The sequence below is a fragment of the Sprattus sprattus genome (assembly GCF_963457725.1).
Source record: "Sprattus sprattus genome assembly, chromosome: 4".
Classification (NCBI taxonomy): domain Eukaryota; kingdom Metazoa; phylum Chordata; class Actinopteri; order Clupeiformes; family Clupeidae; genus Sprattus; species Sprattus sprattus.
Genome location: NC_137923.1, coordinates 11069561 through 11083386, shown reverse-complemented (window position 1 = coordinate 11083386; position 13826 = coordinate 11069561). Strand labels below are relative to the sequence as shown.

At 41.7% G+C, this 13826-nt stretch overlaps 1 protein-coding gene across 1 annotated transcript; it reads left to right on the top strand.

Moving 5' to 3' along the window:
• Positions 1-5813: 5813 nt before the first annotated feature.
• On the top strand, positions 5814-13611 carry atp1b3a (ATPase Na+/K+ transporting subunit beta 3a). The gene is made up of 7 exons (XM_080837161.1): positions 5814-5988; positions 7344-7472; positions 7632-7730; positions 10210-10397; positions 10514-10564; positions 12341-12427; positions 12600-13611. Exons 1-7 carry the CDS (start codon positions 5874-5876, stop codon positions 12765-12767), a joined length of 837 nt encoding a protein of 278 aa, XP_080693287.1. The 5' UTR covers positions 5814-5873; the 3' UTR covers positions 12768-13611.
• The last annotated feature ends 215 nt before the right edge of the window (positions 13612-13826 follow it).

Below are 13826 nucleotides of genomic sequence, written 5' to 3'. Positions count from 1 at the left end.
TTAACAACTAAAATCAAATCTGTTTTCATCTACGATGCAAATTAAGCTCTGAAGACTGAAACTCTACAAGTTGCCCAGGTTCCTGATAAACCAGTTTTGATGGACAAGGCGGGTGGGCCTCTGAGAACCAGTAAAATGCGGGGCCAAAGCGCAGTATCAGTTTGCCAAATCCAATCTGATCATTTTCTTTACCGCCCAGCTTCAGATGCCATTTAGACATTTAGTCATTTAGCAGACGCTTTTATCCAAGGCAACGTACAAGGGAGAGAACTATCAAGCTACGAACAATAGAAACCTAGTGTATTAATAAATACTATTTTACACAAGGAATAGAAAAAGGTGCAGAAATAACTACTGGAAGTGCAAGTTAAGTACTAGTAGAAGTGAAAGTTAGGAAGGAAGGTGCTCTCTGAAGAGTTGGGTTTTCAAGAGCTTCGTAAAGGTAGAGAGGTACGCCCCTGGTCTGGTAGTGCTAGGCAGTTCATTCCACCAACACCACGGAACTATTAATGAGAATAGTCTAGATTGCCGTACACAGACGGCAGTTTTAAATGACACTCACGGGCGCAGCATCCTGGGGGTAACATTTGCCCTTACAAGAGCATTTAAGTAGGTGGGAGCAAAGGTAAAGCAAGCACAAGTGATTTGAACTTAATGCGAGCAGCTACAGGCAGCCAGTGGAGCTCAATGAGTAGCGGGGTGACATGTGTCCTCTTCGTTTGGTATGAAGAACACTTATTATAGTGCAAATTCTTGTCAAAATGTTAGATGTAGAATAATATAAGACTTTTACCTGTAGTCATGAATAGATCATTTCTGTTGTATTCATATATTTAAGCAGGCATTATTCTGAATTCATCGAGATTGGCCAACAGGGATCAGTAGACAGTGCATAGGGGGATAGGAGGCATTATATTCAAGTTTCTATACATACTCATGTTAGTCTGCAACATCACTGTTCACCCTGTTAAAATCTCTCTCTCTCTCTCTCTCTCTCTCTCTCTCTTTCTCTTTTACTTTGAACTTTTACATTGGCAGATGGATAACTAAATAGTTTGAAAGATAGATTGAATAAGTCTTTGTAGCGACATTCACAGGGAGGTGTTTTGCCTCTCTAGTTATGAAACATCCTCCTACAAAAGCATGATGTGGTCTGAAAAAGGTGTCGTGGGAGATGACAAACATAAGGCAGTCAATGTTTCACTGATTCAAAATAGCAAATATTAAAGCATCAGCAAGTTTGGGTCTAGCAAACTAACTACCTAAAAGACATGCAAAAACTTTGCAATCACAGTTGGCACTACGCCAACACGCTAACTGGTGTCTTTTGATGATATAGTTGGTGATGTCGTGCCGTTAAATCTTTTCTTACATTGTCTTCGGGTGGTCTGTCCAACTACTTGCATAGTGTGGGCGGCTAGTGGGAACAATTGGTGTGTTCATCTATCCTTCACTGCTCTGATGATTACATGACATAATTGTTCATTGAAAAATCACTGCAGTCTCTTGCAGCAATAAACAACCATTTTTGATTACACCATGTTAAAGGCAGAACAATTCTGACTGTATTTGCCATTGATTAAAAAAAAAGCTGTGTTATATGACGTCAGGGGATGAACTGTTTGTGAGTGGAATGGATGGAAAAGCAGAGGCAGTGTAATATTGCCTCACTTTATGTGCTCTGTCTGACACTAATGGCCATTCAAGCAAGAACGTGTCCCTGTCTTCCTTTCTCTTCACGTTCCTGTCACCATTTGAGAATTATGTGTCCTATTTCAAGCCTTAAAGGTACAGTCCATGATTCTCATCCAATAGACTTTTTATCATATTCAGTGAATTGCTCCTCACACTTCTCTAGTGTGAGATGTGCAAAAAAACTTTGGTGTTCATACACAGCTCTGGTTCGGTAAATGGGAAACAAACATAGTGGTCCGGACTGAGCCATAAACACTTCCAGCTAATCAACAATGTGTTATCATAATAACCTGTAGTTATTACTACGCCCATTGTTAAAACAGCAATACCAACAGCCCAGTTGACACTGATAGAAGCTTGCCAACACACTCACTGGTATCTTTTGGCAGTATAGCTGACAATGTCAAGCTGTGAAAGCTTTTCTTCCATTTTTGCAAGGTATTCCAGTCCGGTAGGCTACACAGAACGAAATAGGGCATATTCTGGATGACTAAAGACACAGGTGTTTATGTGTCCTTCACATGACCATATGCTATCAAATCAAATACATTTGAGGATGGTACCAAAACTAGTTGCCTACAAAACCTTACCTCAAAAAGTGTCAAATTGTTGCATAGTGTTACTTTAAGGCCCTTTCCCATTTCTAATCTCCACCCCTACTCTCTACCCCTACCCCTTGGCCCTCGCCTTTTCAAACGGAGCAATAACGTAGGTGTAGGCGTCAGGCTTGAAACGCTAGCCCTACGAATTGGGATATCCCTTCAACAATTACGTACGTCATCAGTACGCTGCGTCAGCTGTTACATAACGGGAGAGCGACAGCTGTCACTCACCAGACATAAACAAACATGCCGCCTGCAGCTGTTGTGGCCGCACTGGGGAAAATGTTTACACAATGCAACATTTCATCAAACAAGCTTTAAAACCCTGAATTACAAAGAAAATATTTGTGTGATGCTGTTTCCGACATTTTTAAAGGGACTCGCGCAATGTTTCTTCTTTAATGGCAGCTGCCAGACTCAACTCATTGCCGCCATCTACAGTATTGGGGTGTGAATGATCACGGGTTCGCAATGCATTGGGGGAAATCGGTCTCACCCCTCCGTTTCAAGTGTGCCCTCGGATAATCTCTGTTTGGAGAGGTGGAAAGCCCTTCCCCCACCCCTACCTTTCTGTCTTAACGTGAATTGGGATAGCCCTACCCCTACACGTGAACACGCAAAACGGAGGGGAAGGGGAAAGGCGTAGGGCTAAGGGGTGTAATGGGATTGGAGGGGTAGGGCTGTCCCAATTCACATTAAGACAGAGGGGTAGGGGAAGGGGAAGCGCTTTCTACCGCTCCAAACGAAGATTTTCCGAGGGCACACTTCAAACGGAGGGGTAGACTGATTTCCCTCAATGCATTGCGAACCCGTGATCATTAAAGAACAAACATCGCGCGAGTCCATTTAAAAATGTCGGAAACAGCAGGGAAAGCATCAAACAAATGAAAGTATTTTCTTTGTAATTCATGATTTTAAAACTTGTTTGATGAAATGTTGCATTGTGTAAATAACAGCTGCAGGCGCCATGTTTGTTTATATCTGGTGAGTGACAGCTGTCGCTCTCCGGTAACGTAACAGCTGACGCTTCGTACTGATGACGTACGTAATTGTTGAAGTGCTATCCCAATTCGAAGGGCTAGCGTTTCAACCCCTTCCGCTACCGCTCCGTTTGAAAAAGCGAAGGCGAAGGGGTAGGGGTAAGGGTAGGGGTAGAGATGAGAAATGGGATTGGGCCTTAATCTTACCCCTTAATCTTGATCAAATTGGGTATTGAGACACCACTAGCTCTCACATGAACGCGCAACTTCAAGGGTAAGGGGAAAGATAAGGGGTAAGGGGAAGTATTGAGATTGGGCCTAAGTCATAGCACTTACATTGTTCAACACAAGTAACTACACCACACCCTGGCAGCTTTTGGAGATGGTTGGATGAACCCTTGGCTTTCACCACGGCAATGGAGGTAATTATAACGGCATGCAAATGGGTTGTTGGTGGTGGGAGGCTGCAGGACAGCATCCTCCAAGCAGGCTAATATGGATGACATGAAAACGCTTACAACAACTGCTCCATGTAACTATCAGCTGTTAGCCAAGTCGAATGACAATCTGAAATCGGCAAGGATGAAAGTGAAACCTAGCAAATGTAGAAGTATATCTATCAGTAAGGGGAAACTGGAGGAGAAGCTCAAAGAGAGGATTTATAATGATGGTGAGGTGATCTTTTCTAAACAAATTAAACTTTAGGCAGGTGGTAAAAACTTTAGGCAGGTGGTACAATGCCACGTTGAGTGGCCAACGACATGTTGAAGAGCTTAGAAAATTCCTTGTTAAGGCTATCAGTTCTACAAAAACCTTCTTGCCTGGTAAACTGAAGTGGAATTTTAGATGAAATTAGATTAGATTCAACTTTATTGTCATTGGAGTATGTGCTTATGTAAAGTGGAATATGTAAATAAATAAGATATGTACAGTAAGGAGTAAGATATGGAGTATGAACAGTATTGATAGAAAAATAGCAGCAATAGAAGTAGGTCCTGCAGATATGATATAAGTATATATAAATTGCAGGTGGAAAATATTAGTAAATTAGTAGTAAATTATTAAAAATGAGAAGAATTAAATTAAAAGGTAGTAGTAATGTTACATACAGAGTAAGTGGGATAAATACAGTAGTAAAAAACAGTCTAGTGCCAATGTTCAGTAGCTGGAGGAGGGTGTGTGGCAGTCCAGGTGGAGCAGGGAAGTACAGTCACTGGAGGAGGTGTGTGTGGGGGGTGGGGGGTATTACCATGGTGCAGAGCTCAGCAGGGTGACAGCCACAGGGAAGAAGCTGTTCCTGAATCTGTCACCTTTCTTCCTGAAATCTACAATGAGCTCTTTGGTCTTCTTGGTGTTGAGAGTCAGGTTGTTGTCAGCGCACCACTCAGCCAGTGGTACTCTGTACTGTGGGCCACCTCATCCTTGTCGCTGATGAGGCCAATCACTGTTGAGTAGTCTGCAAACTTGACAATGGTAATAGAACCCTGTACAGGTGTCGTAGGTGAAGAGGGAGTAGAGGAAAGGACTCAGCCCACAGCCCTGTGGCACGCCGGGGTTCAGGATGAATGTTGAGGAGGTGTGGTTCTCTAACCTAACAGACTGGGTGTGATGAAGAGTTAATACCCAGGTCACTGAGTTTGGTGATCAGTGGAGGGGAGGACGGTGTTGAAAGCTGAACTGAAGTGTATGAACAGCATTATCACATAGGTGTTGTTATTGTCCAGGTGAGAAAGGGCGGAGTGTAGAGCCGTGGAGATGGCATCCTCCGTAGCCTACTCCTATTCTGGCGGTAGGTGAATTGGAGGGGGTCCAGTGTGGTTGGTGAGCAGGTTTTAAGGTGAGCCAGGACCAGCCTCTAGAAGTGGAATCTATGATAAGCGGTTCAACACGCACAGGGCGCATTACAGCGTAGGTACATCATCGGGCAGGTATAGGTAGGTGGCAGTTGCTAAATTGGCCACTACATGGTCCTTTTTTTTTGGTATGCTGTACCTGCACTTCAGGGCTTGACGTTTTTGTTTTTGTGTTTTGCACACCAGTGCCACTGTTTCGATCATTGACACGCACACGCATGGAGAGAGGGGAGAGAAATTGCGTCATTGAGGATTTCCCAACTTTCCCATTATACCCCACTGGGAATGGGCATCTCTACGTTTCTCCTTGCGACTAGAATCGCGGGATTCATCATCGATTCACTACGAAGCCTCACACTGCTTCAAAGCAACGCTATGTAAGCAAATCAGTTAAATGCGTTTATTGGTTGTCGTCGTTTCGCTTGTATATGCAGCAGGTCAAGACATGGTATTTTAAGCCCTTACACATTTCTAGAACATACATTACATAATCTTAGCATAGCTTCAACTGGAATTTGGAAGTTATGAATTTTGCGCTTGCGCGCACGTCCCCCTTCCCCCAACAAAGCCCCTGATTCGCCAGGGTCGAGAATTGGACTCAGCGCTGTCATTCGTGAAAAAAATGTTTTCTGAACACAGCTGCGGCATATAACCTTCCATCAGCACGTACCAGGCTACTCATTCTGCTATTCTTTTACCCTTTCCGCTATTTATGCAATAAAACATTAGGCCGAGTTATCAAAATGACCAAGGAAGAACAGAAGCCAGGAGAGGAAAAGGAGCCCAAAACAAGATGGACAGATTGCATTTATAACCCGAGAAAAGGAGAGTTTATTGGTCGGAACGCAAGTAGCTGGGGTAAGCAGAATTCCCAATCCGATGGTTGAATGAAAATATAGGCTACAGGACCCAGCATTAAGACCTAGGAAGACTGATGCTGAAGTGCTCTGATGTCGTAGCCTCCTAGCCTGTTTCCTAGGATGCAATAGCTATCTTGCACCCCCCCTCCAAAAAAAAATCCTATTTATGATACATACCCAGTTGCGAAATATCTTGTACCTGTAAGGAACGTTACTCTTTGTTGTGAAATGTACTAAGGCCATGATTATTTATGATTACCTGCATTATAATCCGGTTTACTGTGGATAGACGGATGGGAGGGGGAGGGCACCTTGAGATATTTTTAAGTGGTCTTTAGGTGTAAAGTAAGTGCCTAAGTTACAGTAGGATATTCAAATTAATATCTTCCGAATTCAAAAATAAATTCAAATATTCAAAATACACTGGCTTGTTTTGGAGGATCTGAAATCTTCTGGGTCTCCTCTCACCCCATACCCCCTTCAATCGGTGCACTATATGATGGAACGTTGATACCAAAGTAGCCTAAATGACACACACTTTCTGGTCAGATAAACTACCCCTGTCTTGAGTTATTGAATAAATGGTTAAGACTTTTAGATCAAAGCAATGGACGGCTATGATATATCCACGGGGTTCCACCGTGACGTAGTTCTGGACTAGAACGTTAAAAATCTCACGGTGTTTCACGGTGTAAACTATTGATTGGATTGACATCACCGATGGAATGATTTTCATCTATCAAATCACGATGTAAGAAATGTGTGTCTAATTGGATTGAAACATAATTGTAGATGTTATCTTTTACTCTATTGGCCTGCCTTTTCTGTAAATGAGAAGTCACCAGCGCTGTAACGCATGCTAGAAACTGCATAGCGTGGATCCGCGCGTGCTCCAACATCCTCCTCTTTTCAATGGCCTCCTATTGCGCTAGCTGTGCGCCTGTCAAGGTCAAACCGGCTTTCTGAACTAACATGGTTAACATAACAGAAAATGCGAGAATAATTAAGCTGATGTAATAAATCTATTATTTATCATAGAATGAATAAGCCCTCTTTCAGTCATGTATAATCTCTAATTAGATGAAATTCAGCTGGAGGTGAAATGTAAGCTACGTTTCAGAAACTCTCTTATCTAGTTAATGGTATATAGCTGTTATTGTAAAACAACGTGATGTGAAAGTGATATGATGAAGGTGTTTAACAACAGCTTATTCTAGTTTACCATTCCATGGTGTTGGACATCGTGGTGTTGGACTCTGTTTTAGAGTCAGATTGGACTGGATGTTACAGAGTCTAATTCACTGATTTCCTTTGGTGGTGAATTATTTATTAATAAGTGATTTTTCTGCTCAGGGCTCATCCTCCTCTTCTACTTTGTGTTTTATGCCTTCCTGGCTGGATTTTTTTGTCTCACTATGTGGGTGATGCTCCTTACCCTTGAGGATCATGTTCCAAAATACAATGATCGAGTCCCCAGTCCAGGTGAGGAGAGTGAATGCATGTTTACAGAAATAAATTACTCTTTTGTCTGTACCTGCTGTGTCTGCCTTTTTTGAAGAATTTCTAACATAAAACATTTGTACTTGTTAGCATGTAATGCCTCTATTTTAATGCCTCCACCTGATACATTATTCCTCTTAGGGTTGGTTATCAGGCCAAAGTCGCTGGACATAGTTTACAACAGATCAGACCCTGCAAACTATGGCCAGTATATTCGACACCTGGATACCTTCCTGCAGAGTGAGTGTCAGCTCTGTCCTGGTTTTAATTTGCTTCCCTCCTGATCAGTTTGGCTCTGTTGTGATGTGACTAATCAGTCACACATTGTGTAGTATACAGTGAATACATTTGCCAAAACACAGAATGCGGTTTGCAAATGCCCCCTGATTTGCAGATATGCTTTGCAAACGAACAGGATGTGTATTACAAATACGTTTTTCAAAAATGCACACCATGCTTTGCCAACATACATAATGTGTTTGACATACAGTACTGTGCAAAAGTTTTAGGCAGGTGTGAAAAAATGCTATGAACTAAGAATGCTTTGAAAAATGTAAACAATAAATGTTTATTTTGTATCCATTTACATGGTAAGACTGAGCACAGCAACAAGACACAACGTAGTTATACTGCATCAGCAGGGTCTCTCCCAGACAAAGATTTCAAAGCAGTGAGGGGTTTCAAAATGTGCAGTTCAAGCTCTTTTGAAGAAGATGTTGAGGATCGTAGACGCAGTGGTCAGCCAAGGAAACTTAATGCAGCTGATGAAAAACACATCAAGCTTATTTACCTTCGAAATCGGAAGATTTCAAGCAGTGGCATCAGCTCAGAACTGGCAGAAACCAGTGGTACCCAGGTACAGACATTTACTGTCCGGGGAAGTCTGGCCAGAAGTGGTCTTCATGGAAGAGTTGCAGCCAAAAAGCTCTACCCCGGCAAGGAAACAAGGCCAAGTGACTGAACTAAGCACGAAAACATAGAAACTGGGGTGCAGAAACATGGCAGAAGGTGCTCTGGACTGATGAGTCAAAATTAGAAATATTTGGCTGTAGAAGAAGGCAGTTTGTTCGCCGAAGGGCTGGAGAGAGGTACAATAATGAGAGTCTGCAGGCAACAGTGAAGCATGGTAGAGGTTCCTTTCCAGTTTGGGGCTGCATTTCTGCAAGTGGAGTTGGAGATTTGGTCAGGATGAATGGTGTCTTCAATGCTGAGAAATACAGGCAGATACTAATCCATCATGCAATACCATCTGGGAGGCGTATGATTGGCACCAAATGTATTCTGCAGCAGGAACATAACCCCAAACATACAGCCAATGTCATTAACAACTATCTTCAGCTTAAAGAAGAACAGTGATGTCCTGCAAGTGATGGTATGACCCCCACAGAGCCCTGATCTCTACATCATCGAGTCTGTCTGGATTTACATGAAGAGACAAAAGAATTTTAGGAAGCCTACATCCACAGAAGATCTGTGGTTAGTTCTCCAAGATGTTTGGAACAATTTACCAGCCGAGTTCCTTCAAAAACTGTGCGCCAGTGTATCTGGAAGAATTGATGCTATTTTGAAGGCAAAGGGTGGTTACACCAAATATTGATTTAATTTAGAATTTTCTTCTGTTCCTTCACTGCATTTTGTTAATTTATGAAGAATTGATGAAAACAAACTCCATTTTTGAAAGCATTCTTAGTTTACAGCATTTTTTCACACCTGCCTAAAACTTTTGCACAGTACTGTATATATCCCACAATTTGCACTATCATTTGTACCAATAAACTACATAGGCGTATAATTCACAAGTCATTACCACTCAGATATGCTAGATTGTACATCACATTTTAAATCACATGACCAGAACCTCCCCTGGGACATGTCATACATGACGGTCCGGTCTTCATCTACGTGGTGGTGTTCAGAAGAGGCAGAGAGTGAGTGTGAAAGTGATGTTGTGTGTGTTTGATGAGCTGTTGACATGTCTGCTGGTACTGAGAGTAAGTGTGTGAAAGTGATGTAGTGTGTGTTTGATGAGCTGATGACATGTCTCTGCTGGAACTGAGAGGAGGAGTTAGCATGGAGTGTGTGTCTGTGTGTGTGTGAGTGTAGGTGTGATGTTGCCTCCTACCCTCCCTCTTACATTACTAAAGTATGGTTCGTGAAGATGAGCCATGTTGCACACAACACTGACTGTCGGACTTTTATTTGGGTTTAATATGTTCTTGAGAACTATCAAACCTATATCTATGATTAACTTGTGAAATCAATCAAATCAAATCTTTCAATAAGTAGTGATCACTTTACCTTTACCTTTGATCAAAATCCATTGCTCTGAAATCGTGCACTGAACTGAAAAATACAGTTTATTTCATGTTGTTCTTGGTTTAGTAACAAAAAAAATCCTCTCCACTCTGATGCGTCATCAATGTGGAATTGCTTTATTGAATCAGAAAGTAGAAATAATGAATACAATCAGCTGGCTCATTGGATGTATGGGGTAAAATGTGTTACTGTATATTTGTTTTCTGAACTAGCTTCCCACTTCTCATGCATAATCATGTACCACTCATTGGATGAATGGGGTAAAACGTGTTAATGTATATATATTTTCTGAACTAGCTTCCTGCCTCTCATGCATAATAATGTACACAGAGTTGTTAGCCGTACAGAGTCATTCATATTGATCGGAGTACAGCCTCCTGATGACCCCACTCGTTATGTCTAGGATACAATGACTCGGAGCAGGCCTCAAATGAGCTGTGCCTGGCTGGGGAGTTCTATGAGCAAGATGCTGAGGCTCAGAAGAAGGCCTGCCAATTCAGGAGGAGCGCCCTCAGACTCTGCTCAGGCATTAGTGACCCCAACTATGGCTACTCCGAGGGCAAGCCCTGCATCCTGGTCAAGATGAACAGAGTGAGTAAACTACCTGGCAATTACCTGTCCACTCGCTAATTTTGGTTTAAAATGTCTGTATTTGTGTGTGTAGGGTATTGATGGTTTGTTTAGCTAATTGCCTGATTGCCCTGCAGATTATAGGCCTGAAACCTCAAGGAGAGCCATACGTTAACTGCACAGCCAAGGTAACATTTCTAAGTGATTTTTCTTTGAGCATGCACATGTATATACCGATATTCAGCAGTATATTCAGCTTTGTAGTGTCCATGTGTAAATGAGCTGGTATAATGGAATACAGACTTTCTCAATATGTCTCTGATAGTGTTAGAGTTTTTGTCTTTTTATGTCCTTAGTTCTGTCTTCAGTCTTGTTTTTCAGTTTGTGTCTTTGTTGGTTTCTTTGCATGCTGCCAGTTGAATCCAATCTAAGGTGACGGGGAAGACCAAAGCGTAAGATTTAGTGAATAGCAAGGATTGTGTTGTGTGGCAAGGATTCTCTCATTTCATATTTTCATCTTTGTAACAAAAGAGAGCACTTGTGGCTTCTTGCTTTCATTGGCTGTTTCCACATTCAAAGTCTATTGTATGCACTTTCATGTAGTACATTTTCTTTTATTGGAGCTGTTAATCACATAGAGACATTGACATGTACTAACCTGATTAACTCAGTCAGGTAATCAATTGACTGAAAGATGTATTTCACAGTAAAATATAATGTGGAATACATCAGGATCTTTAACACATTCATTTCGTTTTTGATGTATATAAAAAGGGTTCCTCTGCTTCTTTGGGATTCTAATAAAGGATCACTTTTAAAGTGTTGTAATTGGAATGCTCATAGAGTAATAACATCCTGTTTGGCCTGTTTTGCCGGTAATTTACACCACTATTTTCAACCTGTAAGAATCCTACCAGTCCAGATGAACCCCTTTTGTCTACATTCATCTAATGGAAAAAAGCTTAAATTGAGATTTCTCAGATCTCAGAAGAACAAATCCTCAAAGTTTCTTGATTGTCCCTGATTTCAAAGGGAGGAAATAAAAAAATGAATTGTAACATCATTTATATATGAAAAGTGAATTGGTAAAATGTAGTTGTATGTTCAAGTGTAGTTACAGCAAAATATACTTTAAGAGTTTCAGTGTAACATACTGATATACAGTTTATCCAATATATGTGACATGTTTGGACCCTTTTAAATATTTGTTTGCCTGATGTGCTGTAGATGCCATTTTATAACAATACACCATAAACTCACATTCCTGTTTGAATGGCAATCCACCAGTTGACAGATTGTCTGCATAGCCCACTGTGAGGGTTTACGTTAACTGCCAGGCTTCACACTATTTCATCCGCTTACCTTAGTTTGGTCCATACCTGCAGCAGTTTCAATCCTGAACTGTTTTGGTTGTGTGTGGCAGGAAGACGCTTAATGATAGCATCACATTTGCACACTCAATCCCAAACACAGAGATAAGACATTGAGGGCTGGGGATTTCCAGTGGCAGGAGTAGCATTGAATGATAACATTACCACCAAGCCTTTTTTTTTGTGTGTTCACCATCTGGATTTGCTAATTAGCACAACTCCTGAACCAGAAGGTGGAACTAACAGGCCAGATCAGTTGACTCAGTGCACAGAGCATCATTCTCCCTCCTGATTCGTTCATGCCTCAGCTACTGTGTGGCCAGTGGGAAGAGAGAGAGAGGTTAGTTAAGGTTGGGATTGGGACACAAGACAGAGCACAGCACACTCTCTGTGGATATCATGAGCAACATATGCCACCTGCTGGAAAGAGTGGACTATAGCACCAATGCACTTTTCAGTAGAATGAGAAAGGGTATGCAATCAGGGGTCAGCCACGGCTTTGTATGTGCTTTGATGCTTTTTGTTTTCATTTGCTTGTTTTGCTTTGTATATTTATTATAAAAACATTAACTATGAAAGATGTCTCGTCCTCAGAGAGACACTCCTTTGTCTGTCGAGTACTTCCCCGCGGCGGCACGAATTGATAAAATGTACTTCCCGTACTATGGGAAAAAAGTTCATGTAAGTAGTCTGCACTGGTGAACTGGTTAAATATAAAATATTGAAATGCAAGGGTGAATTCATTGAAGGTTTGGGTTGAGAATTTAAAACATGTGCTTTCTAGTGTTTTACCTGCTGTCATCTCTATCTTTATTAACTCTCTCTCTCTCTCTCTTCTCCTGTGGATCTGTAGGAAAAGTATGTCCAGCCCTTGGTTGCAGTAAAACTCTCACTGACAAAGGAGGATTACAACAAAGAAATCACAGTGGAGTGCAGAGTTGAGGGGTCTAACCTGCGCAACAACGACGACCGGGACAAGTTCCTGGGACGTGTGACGTTCCGCGTCCTAGTGACGGAGTAGATTATGGCTTAGAGTGAAGCTAATTTGCATGGCACAACCCCCAGCACCCGTTTACCCTACTCCCCACTTCTGCACTCATCTGACCAACCTGCAGAGGGGGAAAGGTTCTCACCCTTCCCACCGCTTTGTTCTATTTGCAGAGGTGGACATTCCAGGTTTAGAGCGTAATCCTTGAATTATTTTGTTATGTATGTTTGGATTCGCCTGTTACTGCTTGTATTGCTAAGATAGGAGTGTCACTGCCAGTATTTGAACATATCCTCCCCTTGGGCCTTGCCTTCACCCTATTCATATGTAGGCCTGGCTTTTCAAAGTATCCCCCATCTCATATCCTACTTTTTGGGCATCAGACATTTACACACACACTCACATACACACTCACACACACACACACACACACACACACACACACACACACACACAGAGACACACACACACAGACACACACACACAGACACAGACACACAGAGACACACACACACAAACACACGAGGACCTTTTGGCATAGCATGGTGCTAGAAACAGCAAGATCAATTATTATGCATCTGAACGTAAAAGTAGCCTGTTGAGTTAGTGTAGTCATCTCCACAATGTATTTCCTGTCTGTATGTTTATATTCTTGTCTGTTTATCTCTGTTTTGCTGCTCTTTGGTCAATTATTTAATGTTTTTCAGTTCTGTATTTATATTTAATGGAGCACAATGTTAAAGCACAGTAGACAACAATAGTAACAATAAGGTGAATGTGCCAAAACGTATTTAAACCACTGTAATGAACACAGAGAGACATGTACTTGTGAACCAAGTGATTTTTATTGCCTCTGCCAGAAAATCTTTTGTGCAGATGCCTTAACACCAATGTAACAACTCTGAAATAAAAAGTGATTTTAAGAGAATGGAAAATCGGTGTGTCTCTTTCAGCAGAGAGCCAGAGTCAGCATAGTTTTCACCTTATATCTGTGGAGGCTTTACAAAACACATGTAGTGAACCTGAAATAATACCTTTGCAGCAAAGCTTTACAATATAACCATCTAGCTCTCAGTTTTGAGTGTGGCAGTG

Excerpts from the sequence above, each read along its gene's own strand:
- atp1b3a (XM_080837161.1), top strand. The coding sequence starts at position 5,874 with ATGACCAAGGAAGAACAGAAGCCAGGAGAGGAAAAGGAGCCCAAAACA. Across the intron at positions 7,473-7,631 it reads TGATCGAGTCCCCAGTCCAG|GGTTGGTTATCAGGCCAAAG; the intron begins GTGAGGAGAGTG and ends TATTCCTCTTAG. Across the intron at positions 10,398-10,513 it reads TCCTGGTCAAGATGAACAGA|ATTATAGGCCTGAAACCTCA; the intron begins GTGAGTAAACTA and ends ATTGCCCTGCAG.